This window comes from Onychomys torridus, chromosome 11 (genome assembly GCF_903995425.1).
Source record: "Onychomys torridus chromosome 11, mOncTor1.1, whole genome shotgun sequence".
Lineage (NCBI taxonomy): Eukaryota > Metazoa > Chordata > Mammalia > Rodentia > Cricetidae > Onychomys > Onychomys torridus.
In genome coordinates, this window is record NC_050453.1 from 15534591 (window position 1) to 15556069 (window position 21479).

At 37.8% G+C, this 21479-nt stretch overlaps 1 protein-coding gene across 21 annotated transcripts in view; it reads right to left on the reverse strand.

The window, feature by feature from the left end:
* Positions 1–21479, reverse strand: part of Cdc42bpa (CDC42 binding protein kinase alpha) — a 206671-nt gene that overhangs the window by 106445 nt on the left and 78747 nt on the right. For all 21 annotated transcript variants that reach the window (XM_036201790.1, XM_036201799.1, XM_036201801.1 and 18 more), the window contains exon 5: positions 15871–16019. In XM_036201790.1, the coding sequence (XP_036057683.1) occupies positions 15871–16019 (149 nt within the window). The remainder of the gene's footprint in view (positions 1–15870; positions 16020–21479) is intronic.

The following is a 21479-nucleotide window of genomic DNA, read 5'->3' on the forward strand; positions in this document are numbered from 1 at the left end:
CATTCTATATTATTATCATTCAAATAGATATCTGTCTCTTGGGAATAAACTAGTGACTTATAGTGAGGAATTTATATTTTTATTGATTTTTAAAATAATGATATCTACCTACTGCTCTTCCCTTATTTCTGTAATTTTTCATTGATCTGAATTAACTTCATTTTACCTTTTTCTTCTCTGTAATTCAAGCTAATTTTGCTTTCTTTCCAAGCTCCCTGAGTTAAGAGACTTAATTCACTTTTCACCTCATTCCTTTTCCTGTGGTGATCTATTGTGTACCATAATAACCTTTGGCTGAAGATCAGAAAACAGACCGAGCAAGCCACTAGATTAAACATAGAGGCCAGGCAGCGGTGGCACACACCTTTAATCCAATAGGGATTAATCGGGAGGCAGAGATCCATCTGGATCTCTGTGTCTTCAAAGCTACCCTGGACTACATGAGATTGACTCAGTCTAGGAGAGAAACAGCCAGGCAGTGGTGGCACACACCTTTAATTCCAGCACTTGAGATCTTATGCCTTTGCTTGGGAAGCACACACGCCTTTAATCCCAGGAAGTGATGGTGGGGCAGAGAAAGGTAAGTAAAGCTTGAAGAGACAGAAACTAGAGGCTTTTCAGGCTGAGGAGTCCTGGAGGTAAGAGGTTGCTTGTTCCTTTGTCTCTCTGATCTTTTAGCATTCACCCCAATATCCGGTACTGGGTTGTTTTTTTGTTTTTTGTTTGTTTGTTTGTTTGTTTGTTTGAATTAAAAGACCACTTAGGAATTCGAGTTATAGTTTCCAATATTTTCACTTAAGGTTAGAGATTTTCTTTTACTGCTGCAGTTTCTGGACCTGTGTCCCATAAGTTCTGATATAGAGCACTTTTATTTTCTCTTCATTATAAATATTTTATAATTCCCATTGTGATCTCTCTAAGCCACAACTTACAGAGAAGATATTTTAGAACTAACTGACTGTGATCTCACCACTCTGGAGAATCAGAGGTTTAAGGCCAACCTGGGCTACAGGAGAAAAAGAATACTCATAGACAAGGCTTCCCTCGCATCTCAGAAAGGAAACGTCTCAATTCACCTTTAGGGTCTCCACCACAATTACAACTTTAAACTTGGTGTCACTGGTCGGTTAACAGTCATCTCCCTTCTACATGGAAAGAGCTATGGAGACCCACAGCTTACCCACCTTCCTCCCCACTGAGCCTGCAGTACCCAGTACTGTATGCTGTGTAGAGTAGATGCTATGTTAATAATTTCATAAATTCATAAATTCAAGAATGTCCTGCCATTAGATATCTCAGAAGCTGAGAAGCTACTTATGATGATAATAAATAGCACTTGCCTTCTAGTGGCTAAAATCGAAGTCTGGAACTGAATGGAATAGAATCATCTTTTTTGAATGAAGCAATTTTAATACTACTTGGTGATTTTCTATTACTCTATCATTGTGTCTGCCAGAATTTCCTTCTACCCCTATGCTGGAGAAGTCTATTGCTTCCAGTTTTCCTACTAAAGACAAGACTGCGACAATACTCCTATACAACAATATTCATAAGAAAAGAGTGTAGTCAGTGTTCTCATAATGTAAACCAGTCACATTTCAGATTATTTCCTTATGATAAATTCATAGGTGATTTGGATAAGAACAGATGGGTAAACATACATCAAGCTTTTGAGGATAACAAACAAACAAATGAATATATTATTTCCAGGAGAAAAAAATTACGGTGTCACAACTTGGTCAACAGTGAAAGAGTCCATGGTTTCTCATTCTGTGACCATGATAGGAGTATCAATCACTTTGTCCTTTGTCAATCTCATAATTAAAACACAGGACTTATTTCTTTGATTACTTGTGACGTTAAATATTTCTTCATACTTGTACATTACTATATTGCTTCTTTTATTAATTTATTTGTAGCCATTCATTAATCTGTCACTTATATTAAAAGTTTTCAACTGCCCTATGTTTTAAAAATACTGACATATTCCTTTCAATTACAACCTAGCAAACTACTTCCCTATTTCTCAGTAAATACATTGTTTCTATTTGCCTCTATTCTTTGTCTGCTTCAGTCAGTGACTCCTTCACTTCTTTATCCCCAGAAACAGTTCCTAGAATAAAGAGCAGATCAGCCTAACCATCTTGACATAAAGCTCTAAAATAAGCGGCTTTCCATAAAACCATGACTTCCTTCAGGAGAAAAGAGACGTGATGTCAATGGGGACTAGGCGCAGGTCTGCAGCCTGGGATGTCAGGTCTACTTCATGAATTCTGTGTTAAGTTTTCTTCCCCCCCCCCCAAAAAAAAGACACAGGGTCTAGTTTTCTTATGTAGTGGACTTACAACCTCAGAGTGTGAGGCCATTTGATAAGATGATGGGAACTCAACAGAAGGGAAGAGAGGAAACTGTTCCTGGTGTCATTCCATCTGAAGTTCCACACACCACCTCAGCTCTAAGAGAGCATCACAGGAGCACAGCTCATGCACACGAAGGGACCGAGTCACACACTTGGTTATTCCCAGCTCTAACTCACTCACAAAGATGTCTAAGTGAATTTTTACACTTCACATTCAGAGGCTGAGTTTGTGGCATTTGTCTTCCAGACATGATACATCATTTGATTTACACGAACACTTGAAATGGGATTGTCTACTATTTGCTACATCCGGAAGGAAGGAATTGAATAAATGTATTAGCAAAGAAATGTGCAAACTAGAGGTAGATACACAAGCAGAGCATTTTTTAGCTCACAGGGCCCAAGATTACACCCCCAGCGCTCAAAATAACTGTACATAACATGAGTAACTGAATTCAGTGTTTTGGTCTCAAGCTATGCGTCAGTGGCAGAAAACCCGGGGTCTAACCCTGGAATAGGGGAAAATCAGGCACTGGAAACTGGACTCTAGTTCAAAACTTCTCAACTAATCAATAAATACAAAAGAGCCAAAATGATCACAAAGAATCACTTCATATTTGAATCTCAAATTAGTAAATAATTTTCTTGACTATATTTAGGAGCAGACTCTGACTAAAATGTGAGGGGAAGAATGAAAGATGACATTAAAACCACCCACCACAGGTGATTAAATGAAACATTCCACAGAGTCAATCGAACAATTCCAATATGAATAACAGTGAATACTACATACTCTATACACGTAGAAAACAGAAATCTCTTGTCTCTCATCTTTGCATCCCTTTGTTTCTACATTAGAAATCTTCATGGGTAGATAAGATACATTCTTTCCTATAACCCCACACACAAAAAAAAATAGAAAAAAATAATGCTACAACCGTTAGCAGGCAATTCACAAGAGACCTTGGAACACTCAGCCATAAAAGGGCATTAGTAACAGTAGCAAAATGACAGTTATGAAGTAGCAACAAAATAACTTTCTGGTGGGGTCCCCACGACATGAGGAACTGTACTAAAGGGTTGCTTGCACATTAGGAAGGTTGAGAACACTGCTCTAAATCAACATGATCAAAGCTAATATGAAATCACAGGAACTGAGGCAGCATGCACAGGGTTTGCACCGGGTCCTCTGCATATGCACGACTTCCAGTTCAGTGTTTTTACTGGATTCCTGAGTGTGTGGACAAGTGGGTCTGTTTCCAGCTCCTTCTCTTGGGCTCTTTTCCTTCTGTTGGTTTGTTTGGTTCAATTCCAATGTGTTAGGCTTTTTTTAAAAATCTTATTGCATTTTATTTTATTATTATCCCTTAAAAGACTGTTTGTTTTCTAAGGAGAAACAGAAAGGGAGTGGATCCAGATGGGAGGGAGATGGGGAGAAACTAGGAGGAATGGAGAATAGAGGGAAGAGAAACCATAATCAGGATATATAATGTGAGAAAAATCTATTTTTAATAAAAGGAAAAGAGACAAAGTTGCCACCATAATTTTATAAGATGGAAAACAAATATGCACTAAGAATGCAGAGAAAGGAAAGTAAATGATAGATAGCTGTGTAAGGTTGGAGAAACAGAGTAAACTGGCACAATACACCATTTGATTTACACGAATACTGAAATGTGATTATCTAGTATTTGTACATATGAATGGAAGGAAAAGAGAATCAAAGTATTAGGAAAGAAATGTAAAAATTAGAGACAGTTACACAAGCAGAGTAGTTTTGGCTCAGCAATATACAGCATTTACAAATCTCCACCATGTACCACTACAGAGAAGCATAAAGACCGGCAGGTCAGCGAGAACAGGCCTGAGGGAAAGTAGCGCTACAATAAGAACCAGTCCTCAGCCAGCTTCAGAGAGTCCCCAAGAGTCCTTATAAACTGTCTGAAGTTCCCAAGTCTTAAAATATCTGAACGTAGATGGCAGGATACCAGACACACAGGAATAAATAGTAGAAGGACAAAGAAACTAGATATGGCTGCCACCACAGAGCAAGCTTAAGAGAGAGGAGCTATTTTCAATGGAATCATTTTTTTTTACTCACAGTATTTGTACCTATTTATGGAGTATGGTGTGATGTCTTTATTCCTACTTATATCTCCTTCAGAGTAGCAGACAGCCTCTTCCCAGTTCCCCATCCCTTTCTTGAGCAGTACATATGTACTGAATAATTGACGTAGAAGGACAAAGATCAAACCATTTTAACTAGTTAACAGTGACCCAGAAGGCCACAAACGCTGCAGAATTGCAAGGAGTGCTGGCTGAAGCTTTGGCTTTCAACTGTCTGACTTCTTTCCCCACCCAGTCCTGCTCCTCCAGCTCCCTTCCGTGGGTTAATTCCTACCGAACACTCTCAGAACACATATGGACTCGGGGTCTGCTCCTGGAGAACACAATTAACGGCTAAGTGCAGCAGCAGGGCAACAAATTACATTTCCCCATAGAAGCAGCAAAAAACGACATCTGGCATTCAGATCAACCCTGAGACAGTGACATCTTGCAATAAGGGGGCAGCCAGCCAACCAGATACCAAGCACTGTCAACAACGGAGGGAAAGGTAAGCTGAGGCAAGACATCAGTCCAACCCTCACAATCGGTGAAAAGTCAGAGACGTGCTTAGACAAGGTGACACATCCACATTATCCTCATAGATAATTTGAATATGAATCGAATCAGTTATCTATAAGGTTTCTAAAATCATTAACTTTCCTTATTAATCAAAAGTAAATAACACTGGGATTAAAAAGAACAGCATCATGGTTAAGGCATGTGCCAGGCTTGCCTATCTCAGAAGACATTATTTTAAAACAACAAAACTAGTATTTATAAAAGAGGCACATCTTTATTTCATAACAGGAAAATATTTTTAAAGCATTCAACTGCAATGATATATTGAAGGGAGCCAGAAGCATAATTATACAAATATTATCCTGATAATAATGAAATGTAAATTTGTTGGTATTAGTTAACCTACAAAGTGGTAATTTTTAACTCTGGATAACCATCAAATTAACTAAAGAGGTTATTTAATTCCACTCCATAAGCCAGACATTATGAGTCAGAATGTTGTGCAGGCACTGGCATTGAGATCTAAGTGAAGATCTGTATTTCTCTTTCCCATAAGCATCTGGCCACCTTCGCCTACATTTATTTGTATTATTTACATAGTTTGGAAGAGCACACTTCCAAATGAATATATTTATTTTTACTTTTTGGTCACATTATACTTCTCCTTTATATATATATATATGTGTGTGTGTGTGTGTGTGTGTGTGTGTGTGTGTGTGTATGTATATATATACATACATATATATACATATATATGTGTGTTTTTAAAATCATATATTTACTTTATATTATAATTATAATATACCTGGACTGAATATTAAAATTAACTCTTAATTTTGCTAAAACTATTATTGTGTCCACAGTCAAGGAGGGAAATCTATACTGAAAAAATTATGTGCCCTTTGAGCTTCAGGCTGCAAAACATTTCAGGACTATGTAATGGCAATGATTTTTCATCTATAACAAGTGGATAAGTGGCCAATAATCTCCAAAAACCCACGCTAAAGGAGATAGTATTGGCCCAAAACCTGGAACAGACTTGGCCCATACCTATTCTTCATGAAGTTCTGAGGAACAAAGGAGGAAACCTTCTCTGTAGTTTATTACAGGGGATTTCTCTCAACAAATGTTGTTAAAACAGCACTAATCTATTTCTTGTAATCTACAGGTGTGTTTTACTCTAAATTAATGGCATTATCTAACATTATTAAAATCAAGGAGACAAGATTCTATAAAAATTGCAATTGTGAGTCTTGAATATGAAACAAATTATATAAAGAGAAAATGGGAGTACACAGAAAGCTACAAATAAGTTAACTCTGTTTTTCTGTTTGGGGACTAGAAATGCATTTGAAAACTACTACATTCCAAGAATTTATACAAGCTATTGTCTAAGAGTGGTGGTGGAGGTGGCCCTGTGTGGTTCATGTCCCAGGGAGGCTTGCCCTTTTCTGAAGGGAAAGGAAGAGAAGAGGATTGAGGGTGGGGGCGGAGGGGATGCTGTGAGGGGAGGAGGAAGGAGAAACTGCGGCCCAGATGCAATAGAAAGAAGAATTAAAAGAAGATCCTAACCTGTTCTGAAACTTTGTGTTCTTTCACATGAAAAAAAAATTTATACAAAGAAAAAAAATAAAAGGTAAGGATTTAAAAAAAAATACAGAAACGCGTAAGTTGAAATGGGAAGTTCCGCCCCCGCCCCCGCCCCCCATGGAGTTTATTTTAAACTTTATTTACTATTGCTGTTGGGGCAGCACATGTACTCCATGGAGTCTGTGTGGAAGTCAGAGGACAGCTCTCATGAGTGAGTTCCCTTGTTAAACTATGGTTTCTATGAATTCAACTCAGGAGGTGACAAGTTCTTTTACCCATTAAGCCATCCAACTAGTCCTTCACTGTGAAACCAAGTTTCTCTAGAAGTCTTTATTTTAGTTGTATGTATACATGTGTCTGTGTGGGTGTGTGCATTTTGAGTGCAGGGGACTGTGGAGGCCAGAAGAGGACATGGGATTCCCCTGGTGCTGAAGTTATAGATGATGCCGGTCACCTACCATGGGTGCTAGGAACTAAACTAAGATCCTCTGCAAGAGAGAACATGTGCTTAACCAATGAGCCATGTTTCCAGCCCCTCAAATATAATATCTTAATCACTATGAGTCTTTTACCTTTTCGTATCTTGGCATCAATTTATTTTATGTATTTTTTACTTTAAGTTACCTCAATCAATTATAGAAAAGAAAATGGGGAAGACAAGGGCTGAGGAAGAAGGAGACAGCATGAATGGAAGACAGGAAAGGGGGATCAGACTTAATTATCAGGAAATATAATCCAGTAAATATTCAAAGCAATAATGACTGATATAACCCTTTGTGAAATACACAATTCATGGCCTAAATAATAAATGTCACATTAACTGTTCCTGAATATATGACAAAAGGATGTCAGGTTGCAGTAACCTTCTAATCCATACCCAGTAAAAAGACCCTTGAAAACTCAAAACCCAGTCTAGAAGAAATCCTCAGAGATACACATTAAACTATATCCACCAGGCACAAAAGAGGAGGAAGTCATAGTCTATGCTTTACCAACCACCAACCGGTTAAACAGTGCGCTCTTTATACTAGCTTGCCTCATTTAGCTGTACCTCCATGGGGTTTTTATGAGAATCACGTGTGTCTGCATTCTATCACGGGATGAGCACTTAGTGCTCCCTTTAAATATGGTACTGCATGTCCTTCAGTTGGTACTTGGTATTTGCAGTAGGTCCTAGGTCCTAGGATTTTCAGTAAAAACATTATATTCTATTTTGGAACTCCTATTAGATGTCTTACCCTATCATCCCATGACCCTGCCGACTTCTCTAGCAGCCCAGATATTTGGGGGTTTTCCACTATTTCCTCAACTCTATTATCTAACACTTCTGATAACTTTCCTTAAATATATCATCATAATTTTAATGTAAAAAGTTTTACTGTCTGAAGATCCCTTTCCTATAACACAACCACACATCTTCCATCTCTTGGATGGTTATTCATGGTTATTCGGGGGAAGGACAACTTTTCTTTCCCTTTAGTTATCCTTTCCTTCAAGCTTCTTTTCTTCCATTTATTTATTTGGTATAAAATTATCATGTTATTTTTTACTGCTAGGGACTGGACCCATGTCCTTCACTTTATCACTGAGCTACATACACATTCCTGAGATTTTAATCTTCTCTTTTCTTAAGATCTTAATTGAATTATTTTGTAATTCTTGAATCAGGCAGAACTTTATTCTCTAAAAGAGAATGGGCATACCACAGAGGCTGAGCAAAACATGGGAATTCTATGGAAAGAGAAGGATAGAAAGAGAAAGTAAAACAAAGAGCTCTGGACAGTGGACATCTACCATCAGGGTGTCGGCTGTTTTCTAGCTGGATTCTCAAATGCCAGAGAACAGAAAGATCTTGCTGTTAAATCTTACAGGTTCTCTATAGAAAACTGATATCCATGGCTACTCACATCTAGGAATTTGGGTACTAGTATTATGGGATGCTTACTATGGCTGACTTATCCAGTTTAGTTGTTTCCTTGGAAGATTAAACCAACTTCACTTACTTTCCATTCAGAATCCCACAGAAAAGGATCTTCCAATCTTCTGCCCAAGGAGCAAAGCCCAAGCTGGGAGCTAAATAGAAAGAGGAACAAGGCAGGTGACATGCTACCCCACCCCAACCTTTGGTACCATTTCCAATTTGGCTTCCGAATCCTTCTGACATGACCCTACAAGTCTGTGAACACTTCTTCTCTATTTGTCCTGACAAGGTGTACCAAGATCATCCTGTCTATTTCCTGGAGCAAGACAGACACAAATACAGGGCAAATGGGAAGGGAAAAGAGTTCTCATGCTGGAATCCCTTTCTCAGAGTCAAGAAACTGGTGTAGCCAACTGATAAAGAAAACAAATGCCAGCCGGGCGGTGGTGGCGCGCGCCTTTAATCCCAGCACTTGGGAGGCAGAGGCAGGCGGATCGCTCTAAATTTAAGGCCAACCTGGTCTACAGAGCTAGTTCCAGGACAGCTAGGGCTGTTACACAGAGAAACCTTGTCTCAAAAAACCAACCAAACAAACAAACAAAAAGCTACGGGATCACACACACTCCTCTACTGCTCTACTGTGAAGACACCTAAGCACCTACCGACTCTACTGGCACCATCAACTGCAACCACTCGATAAAGCACTACCTCTGCTTTACTCTGGCTCACCCTGAAACTCTACCCTGGTGTAGTCCAAGACTCCCTCTAACTCCCCTGAGAAGCGGTACCTGAAAATCACAACCTGTCAAAAGGCATAGTCACTACTAGTATGCTGGTCACTGCTTCTAGACCTTCTCAGTGTGGGGGTAGGGTTGTATTCAAAGATAAAATGATTTACAAGTTCATGCTGATACTACAAATTCAAAACTACAGGGTTTTCAGTAGCTTCTTATGTATTATTTCACATTGCAGACACAACAGTCTCAAAATGACAATTATACTATCACTGTTTCAATTACTGAAAACCATTGAAAGAGATTTGCATAAATTCTCCCAATTGTCACAACTTTTTATTGTAGCTATTAATACTTTATTTTTTCCTTTTTACATTTTTTCTGTTTCAATTAAGAAGTAACTAACAAAAACCACCAGTCCTACTCTGATTTTTCAAGTAAACTGAAAGGAAGAAGAAATTGGAACAACACCCCTTAACCCCTCTACCATTTCTGCACGCTCCATTTACACCTGCAAATCTGAATTGTTAACATTTTACTTTTTGGAGATCATAAATACTTAATGCATTTTGGGTCACAAAGCTTTGTCACTGCAAAGTTTAATATTAAACTTATTTTTCATTTATCTGTCCCACTCCCCAGTTTTCTTTTATTTAGAGGTCAGTAGTCATGCTAGAATTTATGGTTCATGCAGTCCACTATGTTGCAGTTGCTTTAGATGGTATGTATTCATTCCCGAGTGCCTCGGCTGACTTCTGCTCTCAGTGAGCACATGGAGAGTGAAAATAGTCTTTACCAACAGACAGTTTACTACTCGCTGTCTCCATGCCTTCCTGAAAGCCCAGCTTTGCTTCTGATCTCATTTCCCCAATTTCTGAAGTATGGTGTTGAAGATTTCTTGTGAGGAAACATCAGGAAAATGAATTCTTGGTGGTTTTCTAACTGGGAAAATAGCCTTTTCTACAGTTACAGAAAGAACTTTCCACTGAATATAAAGTCTTCACAGACAGGTTTCTTGTCCTCAATCATCCACGGATACTCCACTGTCATGTAGCCTCTGTGGCTTTGAAAAGGCATCTGAAACTATTCATTTGCTGTCTCCAAACAAAAGCCACTTCTGAAGACCCCTTTGTCCTCGGTGCCCACGGCTGGATTATGCTGTACTAGGTGTGGCTTTCTAGAACTCAAACTGTTTGCTCCAATTTTAATTCTATACATTTGTCTTAATTTCCCAACATGAAAACTTTGGGTATCTTATTCTTTTCTGCATGAGGCTCATTTCCTGGACTTACATTTGAATTCCCACTCCTGAAGTTCTTTAGTACATTTTTCTTCAAAATGCTGTATTTTTTCTCCCCTAACAGTTCCATGAGGGATGACATGGATGAAGAGATGCTCTGAGGTTAAGAACACTTGCTGCTCTTGCAGTGAACCTGGGTTCAGCGACCAGCACCCTCATGGCAGCTCACAACCATCCCTAACTCCAGCTTCAGGGAAGCTAACACCTTCTTCTGGTCTCCAAGGGTACCAGGTATGCATGCCTGTGGTGCACAGACATACATGCAGACAAACACTCATATACATAAAATAAAAATAAAGCTTTTTAAAAGTATTCCCAGGGCTGGAAAGATGGCTGAGTGGTTAAGGGCACTGATTGCTCTCCCAAAGGATCCGGGTTCAAATCCCAGCACCCACATGGCAGCTAACAACTGTCTGTAACTCAAAGATCTGACTCGCAGGCAAAACACCAATGCACATAAAATAAAAGTAAATAAAAATTTTTAAAAAATACGTATTCTCATTTGTGTTGGGTTTTGTTTTGGTTTGGTTGCTTTTTATAATTTCCCTTTCACTGAGGAGATTTTGTTCCTATAATTTCACATACACTTTCTTTACTTTATGAATCCCATTTAAAATAAGTGTCTTGTTAAGTCTTTATCCGATTATTCTTATACCTGGTCATCTTAGAATTTCCATCAATTTATTAGTGTTATTACTGTTTCTGGTTTTTTTTTTTTTTCTACTGAGACTGAATTACAATCTTGATGGATTAATTTGGAGTTGGGCTATGTATATTGTGAATGTTGTATAATGCACACTTTAGATTCTGAAAAGGTTCCAGAAAAATGTAAGTGTTCTACATTCACCAGGCAATCAACATGTCTAAGAAAGCACATTCAAATATATTCTACAATATTAATGAACCTTATAAATATTACATTAAAGGAAACAGACTGGATGTTATAGGATTTGATTTATATGAGATGCCCCAAATTAGTAGATTTATGAGGCAAAGTAATTAATGTTTGCTTAGGGCTGGAGAGTTAGAACTGAGGTGAGAGGTTACGGCATGAGGTTTCTTTCTGAAGTAATGAAGATGTTCTAAAATGGTTCATGACAAGGGTTACATGTATCTGTGAATATACTAACACCACTACACACTTTAAATGAATGAAGTATGTGGTATATGAATTACATCTCAATAAAGCTATCTGAGGAGATTTTACAATTTAATCTCACAATCTTAAATGAACATTCACTGAATACCTAATGGCAGGTTATACAAAAAGATAAACATCTTTTCTCAAATGACAAAAATTTGAAAATACAAATTCTATGAACTAATGACATAAAAATGATTGTTATCAAGAATAATAACTAATGCTATTGAAATAAAGTTAATAATAAGATATTTATAATTTTAGACTTCTACAAAACTACCTTTGAAAGATTTAAAATGAAGTAACTCCTCATTTTTAATATTTAATATTCCATTATTTGTCTATATGAACTAAGAACTTCAAAAAAAACTTAAAAAATATTTTCATTAATTCTTTGCAAATTTCATACAATGTATTTTGATCATATTCCCATACTTCCTCTAGATCCACACCATTGCCCTATATTACCCTAATCTCACAGAAACAATTTGTTTAATATTTAAAGAAAAGGACTGGTGTCTCGAAAATTTCATGCTATCTACTTCACTCTAATTCATAATTTTAAAGCACTGTCTACTTTCTAGTATTATCTTTCTGTGTGAAATCTGCATCCTGGTACTGTACCTCAGGGGTGGAGTATTTATTTACCTAACATACCCAAAGCCCTAGGTTTTGTCCCCAGTAACAAGATTTAACAAAAATAAGCTAAATCTGCCAACAAGCTCAACGTATTTTCTAAGAAGGTCTTAATGTGAAGGCGAAATGTGTTATGTCTGCTAGCCTAGGAAACAATACAAGAACCAGGGTGTGATCATAGTCACTGACCTACATACACAGAGTAATGGCTATTAAAATTCTGGTGCTAGAATCAACATTATGATTATCTATATAAATTATCCATGTGCTGTTAGGAAATATCACAAAATTCCTGATCTTTCCTTCTGCTCATCTAAAACTAAAGCACAGGAAAACCAAATACAACATTCTAACCAGATCAAGCTTGTTTTTCTGTTGTTCTAGTTGGATTCTGTGTCTTGGATAAATGGCATTGTTGCTGACAATCCGAACAGCAACTCTCTGCTGATTTTAGTTAACATGTAAACATTTCTAAAGAAATAACAGGTTTTTTCAACCTAAAATCAGGACTTACTTTACGATGTCCCAACATCTGGCAGAAAGTGTAATCAACCTGAATCAGATCACATGACATTAAGTCATTAAACATACACTCTACTTCAAAATTCTCTGCCTCGGCAAAGAGATAATTGAAAAGAAGGATACTCCCTTAAAATGTAAACTGACTATTCAGTAAACCAAAGGAAGGCTGGCATGCATGCTTCAAGCTCTGTGTTAAAGTATATCCAAGGCAAAGTCTAAACTCTGAGTTGACAGATTAATAAAAAGAAAATATTCTATGACTGCCAAAATAGTATGTTAATAAGTACAAGGAAAGAAATAAACAGTTGGCTAAAAGCACAGGAAAAGACAGATAAGTTTTTTACATGTTCAAGTGATGACTTTAACATTCAGACAGTAAAGAGGGTCAGGGAGGTGACTCAGCAGGGAGAGGTTCCTGTCACACACCTAACCACCTGAGTTCAATCCCCACAACCCACACGGCACAAAGAAAACCAATTCCCACAAGCCCTCTGCTGTCTTCCATGCATATGCCACAGCATGGACACACTCCCACACATATAAACATATATATGCATGCATGTATGTATAAGTATGTATATATATAAGTACACACATGCACATACACATCAAATAAATAAGAATGTTTTTAAATAAAATGATAGAATATAGGCCTGAGTCAGTAAAGACCTGCATTGTAAGCATGATTACTTAAACTTGATCTCTAGAACCCACTTAAAAGCCTGGAGTCCTGGCATGTGCTTTAACTCCAGCCATGGTGAGAAAGGAGACAGAGACAGGAGCATTATCCCTGGGAGCTTGCGGTCAGCTATTCTACCTACTAACCAATGAGAGACTGTCTCAAACAAACAGTGAAAGTCACCGGATACCTGACACCCAGGGCATCATGACCTCCACACCTCATAACCAGCATACAAGAGCAGCACCCCCCACTGTGAAACACACACACACACACACACACACACACACACACACACACACACACACCAATGATAAAATGTAATGGCAAACCCGAGTGGTCTTTCTCTGCATGTGTCCCATTTTCTCTGACCTTTCCCTTAGCTAACAATTTTAATCTTTGATATACCTGTGTTCTGACGTGGACACAGCCTCTTCCACAGGTCTTCCTTCCTGAGTCATTTGTTTAACTACTGTTCATTCTACATCTCCACAATGTTTAGGAACATGGTTTTTACAAGTGTTTTTAAAATCTGCTTTTACTCTCATTCAATTCAATTGTATCATTAGTTCTACCTTCAAGTAACTCCTCAAAAAGAGAGAGCATTTCCTCCACTTCCACTATGTAGCTGACCCAAGAGAGCAGTCAGAATGCTAGGGAAAAGTATACTGACACACCTCCCACATGAGTGAATTTCTAAGATCTAAAAGGACACTTAAAACGAGACGAACATATGTCCAACTTGAAGACAGCCATGAAACAGTAATGAATGGTAACTAATTACAGGCCAAGGTATAGTCTAAGGTCTGTACCATGATATTTAGTAGTCTCATGATAAAGACCATGCTTTGGTAGCACATGCCTAGCATTCCGGCACTTGGAAAGGACTGGGTTCCAGGCTAGTCTTGGCTACATACACATAGTGATATCCTGTCTCAAAATAAATAAATAAGTAAATAAATAAAGTCTACCTTTCAAAGTTGCAATGGTTCCTTCCTAATACAGTAGTAGCCCTTTATTGCTCTTAGCATCCTCCTCTTCCTCACACTTTGCACTGCCCAGTGAAAGACTTATCCCAAGCCAGGTGACAGCGGGGTATGCCTTTAATCCCAGCACTCAGGAGGCACAGCCAGGCGGATCTCTGTGAGTTTAAGGCCAGCCTGGTCTACAGAGCAAGATCCAGGGCAGGCACCAAAACTACAGAGAAACCCTGTCTCAAAAAAAAAAAGTCTCCTCTCTGGTAACCTAATGAGGTCCTATTTTTTTTAAACCACTAAATGTTCTTCAATATTTTATTATACCTTTAAACATCCTATACATAAAAAACGTTTCGTAAATAGACCTTTTTTTTCATAATAAAAAATGGTATGTAATATAATACACACTCATAGGAAAAAAAGTTTTAGTTTTTTCATTTCATTTTGTTTGAGACAATGTCTCATGTAGACCAGGCTGGCCTCTAACTCTCTCCATAACAAAAGCAGGTCTTGAACTCCAGATCCTCCTGCCTCTATTTCTCAAGTGCTACACTGCAGAGATATATCACCATACCTAGTTCACACAGAAGGAAGTATAAATGATGAATTACTTGTCAGTTTAGAATAAGATCATGCCATACACATCGAAACCAACAGTGTCTTTTAAACAATATATATATAAAATATAATTCTTTAAAGTCTTTTCCTCTGTGTGTTTATATATATGAGGGTGTACATGTGGATACATGTGCATGTGAGGTCAGAGGTCAATTTGAGGTGTCTTCCTTAACCACTCTCCACCTTATTTCCTGAGACAAGGTCTTTTAGTGAACCTAGAGCTCGTCAATTTGGCTAGACTGGCTGGCCAGCCATCTGTCCCTAGGGATTTGCATTCCTCTAGTCCAATGGGTGCATGTCTCCCTGTCCTGATTTTACATGGTGTTGTGAATCAAACTCAGGGCCTCATCCTTGCTATTTCCCCAGCCCAATTCTTTTCTTTAGAAAAATAAAATATTTAACATGTCTATAATTTATGGTCTAGAATTCTAACTATCAGTGTGTAAGAATCAACTATAAGGAAACTGACTGCTGCATACTCCTTTTGGGAAGGATGTTACATGTAAATTCAGTCATGAGTATATTCAAAGCTTTCCACAAAAATGCTGATTGGAAGTGGGCATTTGTAAATAGTATCTGCATACATGGACATAAAAGCAGACACATCAGCTCAGTGATGCAGATTAACAGTAACAGTAAAAACACAAAACCAAAACAATCTCAAAATGAAGTGTTGTGGGTGAGGTCTAACTAAGACCGTAATTAATAAGGCAGCAACAGATGTTTCTCATCGCCACGGCCAGCCGAATGGCAGACGGGCTAACTCACCTGTGTACATAGTGGAGCTGATGGACTGAGTCGATTGCTATCACCATCTCAGCCAGGTAGAAACGAGCCATGTCTTCAGGCAGCCTATCTTCAAATTTGCTGAGCAGAGTAAGTAAATCCCCACCAACATAATAATCCATAACCAGGTACTGTGAACAAAAGTAAAATGTGCTCAGTAAACCATCATGGTAAAAATTAATATACTTAATGCATCCTGGGGTTAACTAGGACTAGGCTGAATACTTATGAAGGTTAATTACTTGTGTGGTTAACTCATATTTAAGTATGTAAGATAATTATAATTAATATTAGTAAGACTTCTAAATTTTATAAGCAGAGACAAAATTTTAAAACTTGGTATAAAAAAAGGATTACAATTTTTGCTGCTTTTGTCCTTTGCAAAGTAAATGACAGTATCACCCACCTCATGAAAAGATTTTTCTCAAATACACATAAACAGAAGCATACCCATTTGAGATGTGTGTGTATGGTATGTATGTGTGTGTGTGTGTGTATGTATGTATGTATGTATGTATGTATGTATGTATGTATGTATGTATGTATTATGTAGTACCAAAGAAGGGCAAGGTACTTATCAGAATGTTCACCAGGCTCTCTGAGTTAGATGACAGACAATGTTATACAGTTTGTTACATTTTAGATTGTTTTCAAATACTTATTACTTGTGCATGTCCATATGCATATGTACCACTTGTCATGCCTTGATGGTACAATGATTTTCTTTTTTCTTTTCTTTTTTCTTTTTTTTCTCTCCAAGACAAGGTTTCTCTGTGTAGTTTTGGTACCTGTCCTGGACTAGCTCTGTAGACCAGGCTGGCCTCGAACATCACAGAGATCCGCCTGGCTCTGCCTCCCGAGTGCTGGGATTAAAGGCGTGCGTCACCACCGCCTGGCCGATTTTATTTTTTTTCTAAAGACTTACTTATTTTTGTTTTGAGTGCAAGTGAGTGCTTGCATATGTCTTTGCATCACAGTATGTCTAGTTCCTATGGAGGTCAGAAGAGGGTGGTGGATCTCCTGGAACTGGAGCTACACTTTTTCATAGTATGTGTATAGTAATATCTAAGAAAGTTGGAAATGAAAATCCAAATTATCTACTACAAATTTCTTGAGTTACATAGCAGTAAAAATGTTTGGTTACTTAAAAGAATGGTTAAAAGTTACTGTGCAAAATAAATACATTGAATACAATTTCTGTTTTGGTATCTAAAACTAGATTTGTCTACATTATTAAACTGTTTTATTTTCTAATACCCTTTAAAGATGTGTTTATTTATTTACAAGTATACATAGGCCATGAGTGTACATATGTGAACCACAGGTGTTCAGGTGCCCATGAAGATCAAAAAACTGCATATATCCCCTGGAACTGGAGTTCCAAGCAGTGGTAAGCGGCCAATGTAGGTAGTAGGAACTGAACTCAGGTCTTTCATAAGAACGGCAAGTGCTCTTAACTGCTAAGTCATTGCTTCAGCTCCAAAATAGGTTTTATGGGTTGTTTTGGATGGTGCAGGGGGATGCAATCCAGGGCCTTCTATATGCTGAGCACAGTTGTTACCACTCAGCTACACACACTTACTTTCTAAAATTTTTAAATGCTTAAAAGAATGCTTCAATGACTTCTGAATTCTGCCTCTTGTTAATGACAAGACTTTTCATTTTGATCCTCCTCCAAGTACTGTTACTTTATTTCAATATAAATAACATAACTGGTAATATACAGATTACTTCTCTCAGAGAAAGTCACTGAAGAAGAAATGTATATCCAAAGTCTAATACAAAGAATGCAAATCAGCCTAAATAATTCAGAAGACACAATGGTAATAAGCAGTTCTGACTTTTTTTTCTCGTCGTAATACTTTTTGGCAAATGTCTGCCTTTTGAAAGGTGGCATTTGAGGAGCTGGAGAGATGGCTAATCACGTAAGAGCACTTGATGCTCTCGAAAAGAACAAATCTGTTTGTTCCCAGCACTCACACTAGGGACTCATGACTGCCCACAACTGCAGTTCCAGAGGGTTGGATGCCTGCTTTTAACCTCTGAAGGCAGAAGGCACACAGTGGCACATGAACATACATGCAGGCAAAACATTCATTTACATAAACCAAAAATTAAAATCTGCCATTTGAGTCCTTGCTTGTATTTATTTCTATATTTGTAACAAAATGTACCTTTTAAGTGATATATAAATTCACGATGATAAATCTATCTCCAAAAGAATACATTGACAGGATTTTAGCCTTCTTGCTTTTGAAAATTACCACAGTCAATATTTTACTTTTTCTAAGTGTAAATAAATACCTAGTGTATGTTCAATGTACTCATGAATTTTGCTAATAAATCTACATATATTATATCTGCCTGATATGTTCATCCCTAAAATTTCAATAATCAAACTAAATCCAACTAAACATCATTCCATTCACTCTGACACTAAATGGTAAACACATGCAAAGCTTTATCCTGTGTTTATAAAAACAATTCGGATACAAACCGCAATGCTACATGTGGTGTATTAAAAACCAATGCCACTGTTGTGTAGCAGTTTCTTCCAAGATCAAAACCTTCCCTCTTGGAGGGAAGCTCATTAGGACATAGGATGTTTACAGGAGGTAAAACAGCAGCAGGGTCTTCTAAGGGAGGGCAGGCAAACTTTCCACTGCGCAGGGGAGCTCCTTAAGCTCAGGAAGTAAACAACTCAAAATAGCTTCACAAAGCTCTGAAACTGACCATATTCACTAGAACTGACCCCTCCTTCCCAAAGTGTACACAAACATTGCAGACTGCTAAATGACACTGTTGGATAGGCCACACTGCCCAGAAGTCACTACTCAGGCCAACAGAGATCCCTGGAAAAGCACAGACCACTTCAGACCAACGGCGCTACCTGCAGAGGGCGCTCTCCAGCCTGCTGAGCTGCCTGCAGGTGTGCAGTGTGCTCCAGGTTCCAGCTTTCCTGAGCTGTCAACCATGCTGGTGTGGCCTTTTGGTGTACCCACTTGTTCATTTTTAAAAACCATATAAGGGATATAAATATTGGAACAGCACTGTTTCTACACTTGGATCTGACTTGACATCAGACAAAAACCTCATGTGTATTACAGCTATAAACAAACATTTAGTTTTACTTTAGCTAAAGATACTAAGGATAATGCCATTTATGTTTTTCTAAATTTCTACCAAAGATTCAGAGGCACTGTACACACACACACACACACACACACACACACACACACACACACACACACATATATGTTGGTTATATAACTGACTTTAAAAAGACAAAACTAAAATAAGACAAAGTTTAATTCCAACGAGAAATTCTGGAAATGACTATTTTAAAATGTAGGATTTCAGCACAATTGAATGTTTCCAGGGGATTTAAACAGAGATGGCATTAAACACAAATACAGATGAATATAGAGAACACTCAAGGATGGACAGCGGAATCTTATGTTTTCATCTTAACTAAAAAATACATGTAGTGTTCCTGGCTACCTCTTTGTACTCCTCTGTGAGTATATGGGAAGGTGGGAGCCAAGACCTTGCCTATGCTAGCACATGCTCCACCACTGAAATGCATGCCTAGCCCTACTCTCCCCAGTCTCCACAGTGCAGTGTCTCCATCAGTTTGCTGACCACTCCATGACTTTTCTTCCTGGCGGCCTCATTTCCATCCACTGTGGGCACAGCTGCTCCTGTTTCACACTTACGAGTATTACTCTGTAAGCCTTGCTTGCCCTGTCTTTACTGTCACTATCAAGAGAAGCCAGGCCAAGCTTGCTATAGAGAGGCAGACAGTAACTGCTACAGATCTGGAGGCCCAGAGGCAGGACTGAGGTTAAGAGTGGTTAATTAATGAGAGACAGAACAAATCTTCGCATTTCCTTAGTTTTAAAAGCAGTAAGTGCTGTTCCTGATGTCTGCAAGTTTTTGAGCAACTGTTTGCAATAAAAGTACAAGTTTAGTCAGGGTGCGGTGGTGTACACCTTTAACCTCAGCACTCAGGAGGCAAAGCCAGGTGGATCTTTGTGAATTCGAGGCTGGCCTGATCTACAGAGTGAGTCAGGAAAGGCTCCAAAGCTACACATGAAAACCCTGTCTCAAAAAACAAAAACAAAAACAAAAGTTTCTTCTCCCTGACCATTTTTCCATTTCCCTCTGCTTTGCAATCAAGCACAATTCAGAGCTGAACACAGGTAGATAGCTTTTCTTATTTAATACATAAGCATCTCAGAAACCACCTATATGGCTGGAGACTCATTTTCATTTTCATTTTAGAAGTTATATTATAATGAAGTATTCTGTTTTAAATTTATTAACCTTACTAATCAATTCTTTCCTGTGAATTGAGAATGTGGTAATGTGTGGTGTATCGGGCAATGTATGTGTACACTATATTCTATTAGTATAGATGTGTAATGTGTTTTCAATAATAAACACAATGCTTTGCTACTTAATCCATAAAATCTTCACTGTCCTGGGCACTAAAGCATTCTGACATGATAGGTATGCGTTATTAGTAAAAAATAAAATGTCATGGTACAGCAATATGCACAGAACTCAAAACGCTATCAAGTTATAACTGGCTTGGTAGTTTGTAGACAATCTGTAAGTCAGTAAGTGTAGCTATACTACAAGTTTATGAAAACTAAACCTTGAAGTTTATGTAATATTTATGTCATAAAATGACATTCTTTGTATCTTTCTTCCTCTTGATTTAGCTATCTTGGATCTGCCTTGGAAGAGTCTTCAGACTTTATACTTCGAATAAATATAGCATTTTCATCATCTAAACTACTTCACATATATTACTTACTTGACTCAGACTTATCATCTGCTATACTTTATGTAAATAATACTAAGAAGAGCGAAGTTTTCTCTCTTGCTCACTATTCTCTCCAGACACAGAACACTGCCCAGCAGGGAGCACACATGCACTAAGCATTCAGTAAATAAACAAAAACTGTCCCCTATTCTTCCTATTCCAGTTGTTAAGTCTGGTACATAATAGCATCTCAAGACATGGACGCTTTTCTAAAAGATATACACCTGGAAATAAAAATGGATCAAAAACTGAAGAACTATGAATAGTGAGTTGGCCAAGTAATTCCCTATTGAATTGGAGCAAACTTCACCTTATTTATCCTTTGACTTTATTTCCCTGTTTCTAGTTTCTCTATTCATTCTTATTGATACACAGGTGGTATAAGAGTCTGATATTCTGAGTTTTCTCTAAGTTCCCCACAAGCTTCTGTGAAGTGCTCCATGATGTCATATAAATGTAGCTCAACTTAATATAGCACATAGTCACATTGGAAAGTGTGTAAAGTTTTCAGAAGCAGAACGCTACTAATAAAATACACTAGGAGAGTGTATTTTTGTTTTTTTGTGAAAAAAACAAAACTCCTGAACCATCTCCTACAGCATTTAACTAAAGGAAATTAAAACAGCCTGGATTGAGTTTGGGATTTCTTATTTAAAGGCATAAGCAAATTCAACAACAACAACAAAAAAGCATCAAATTTCTCAGACAGATAATTCTCATATCAACTGTACAACTTACTCTGTGAAATGCAGTGGTTTTT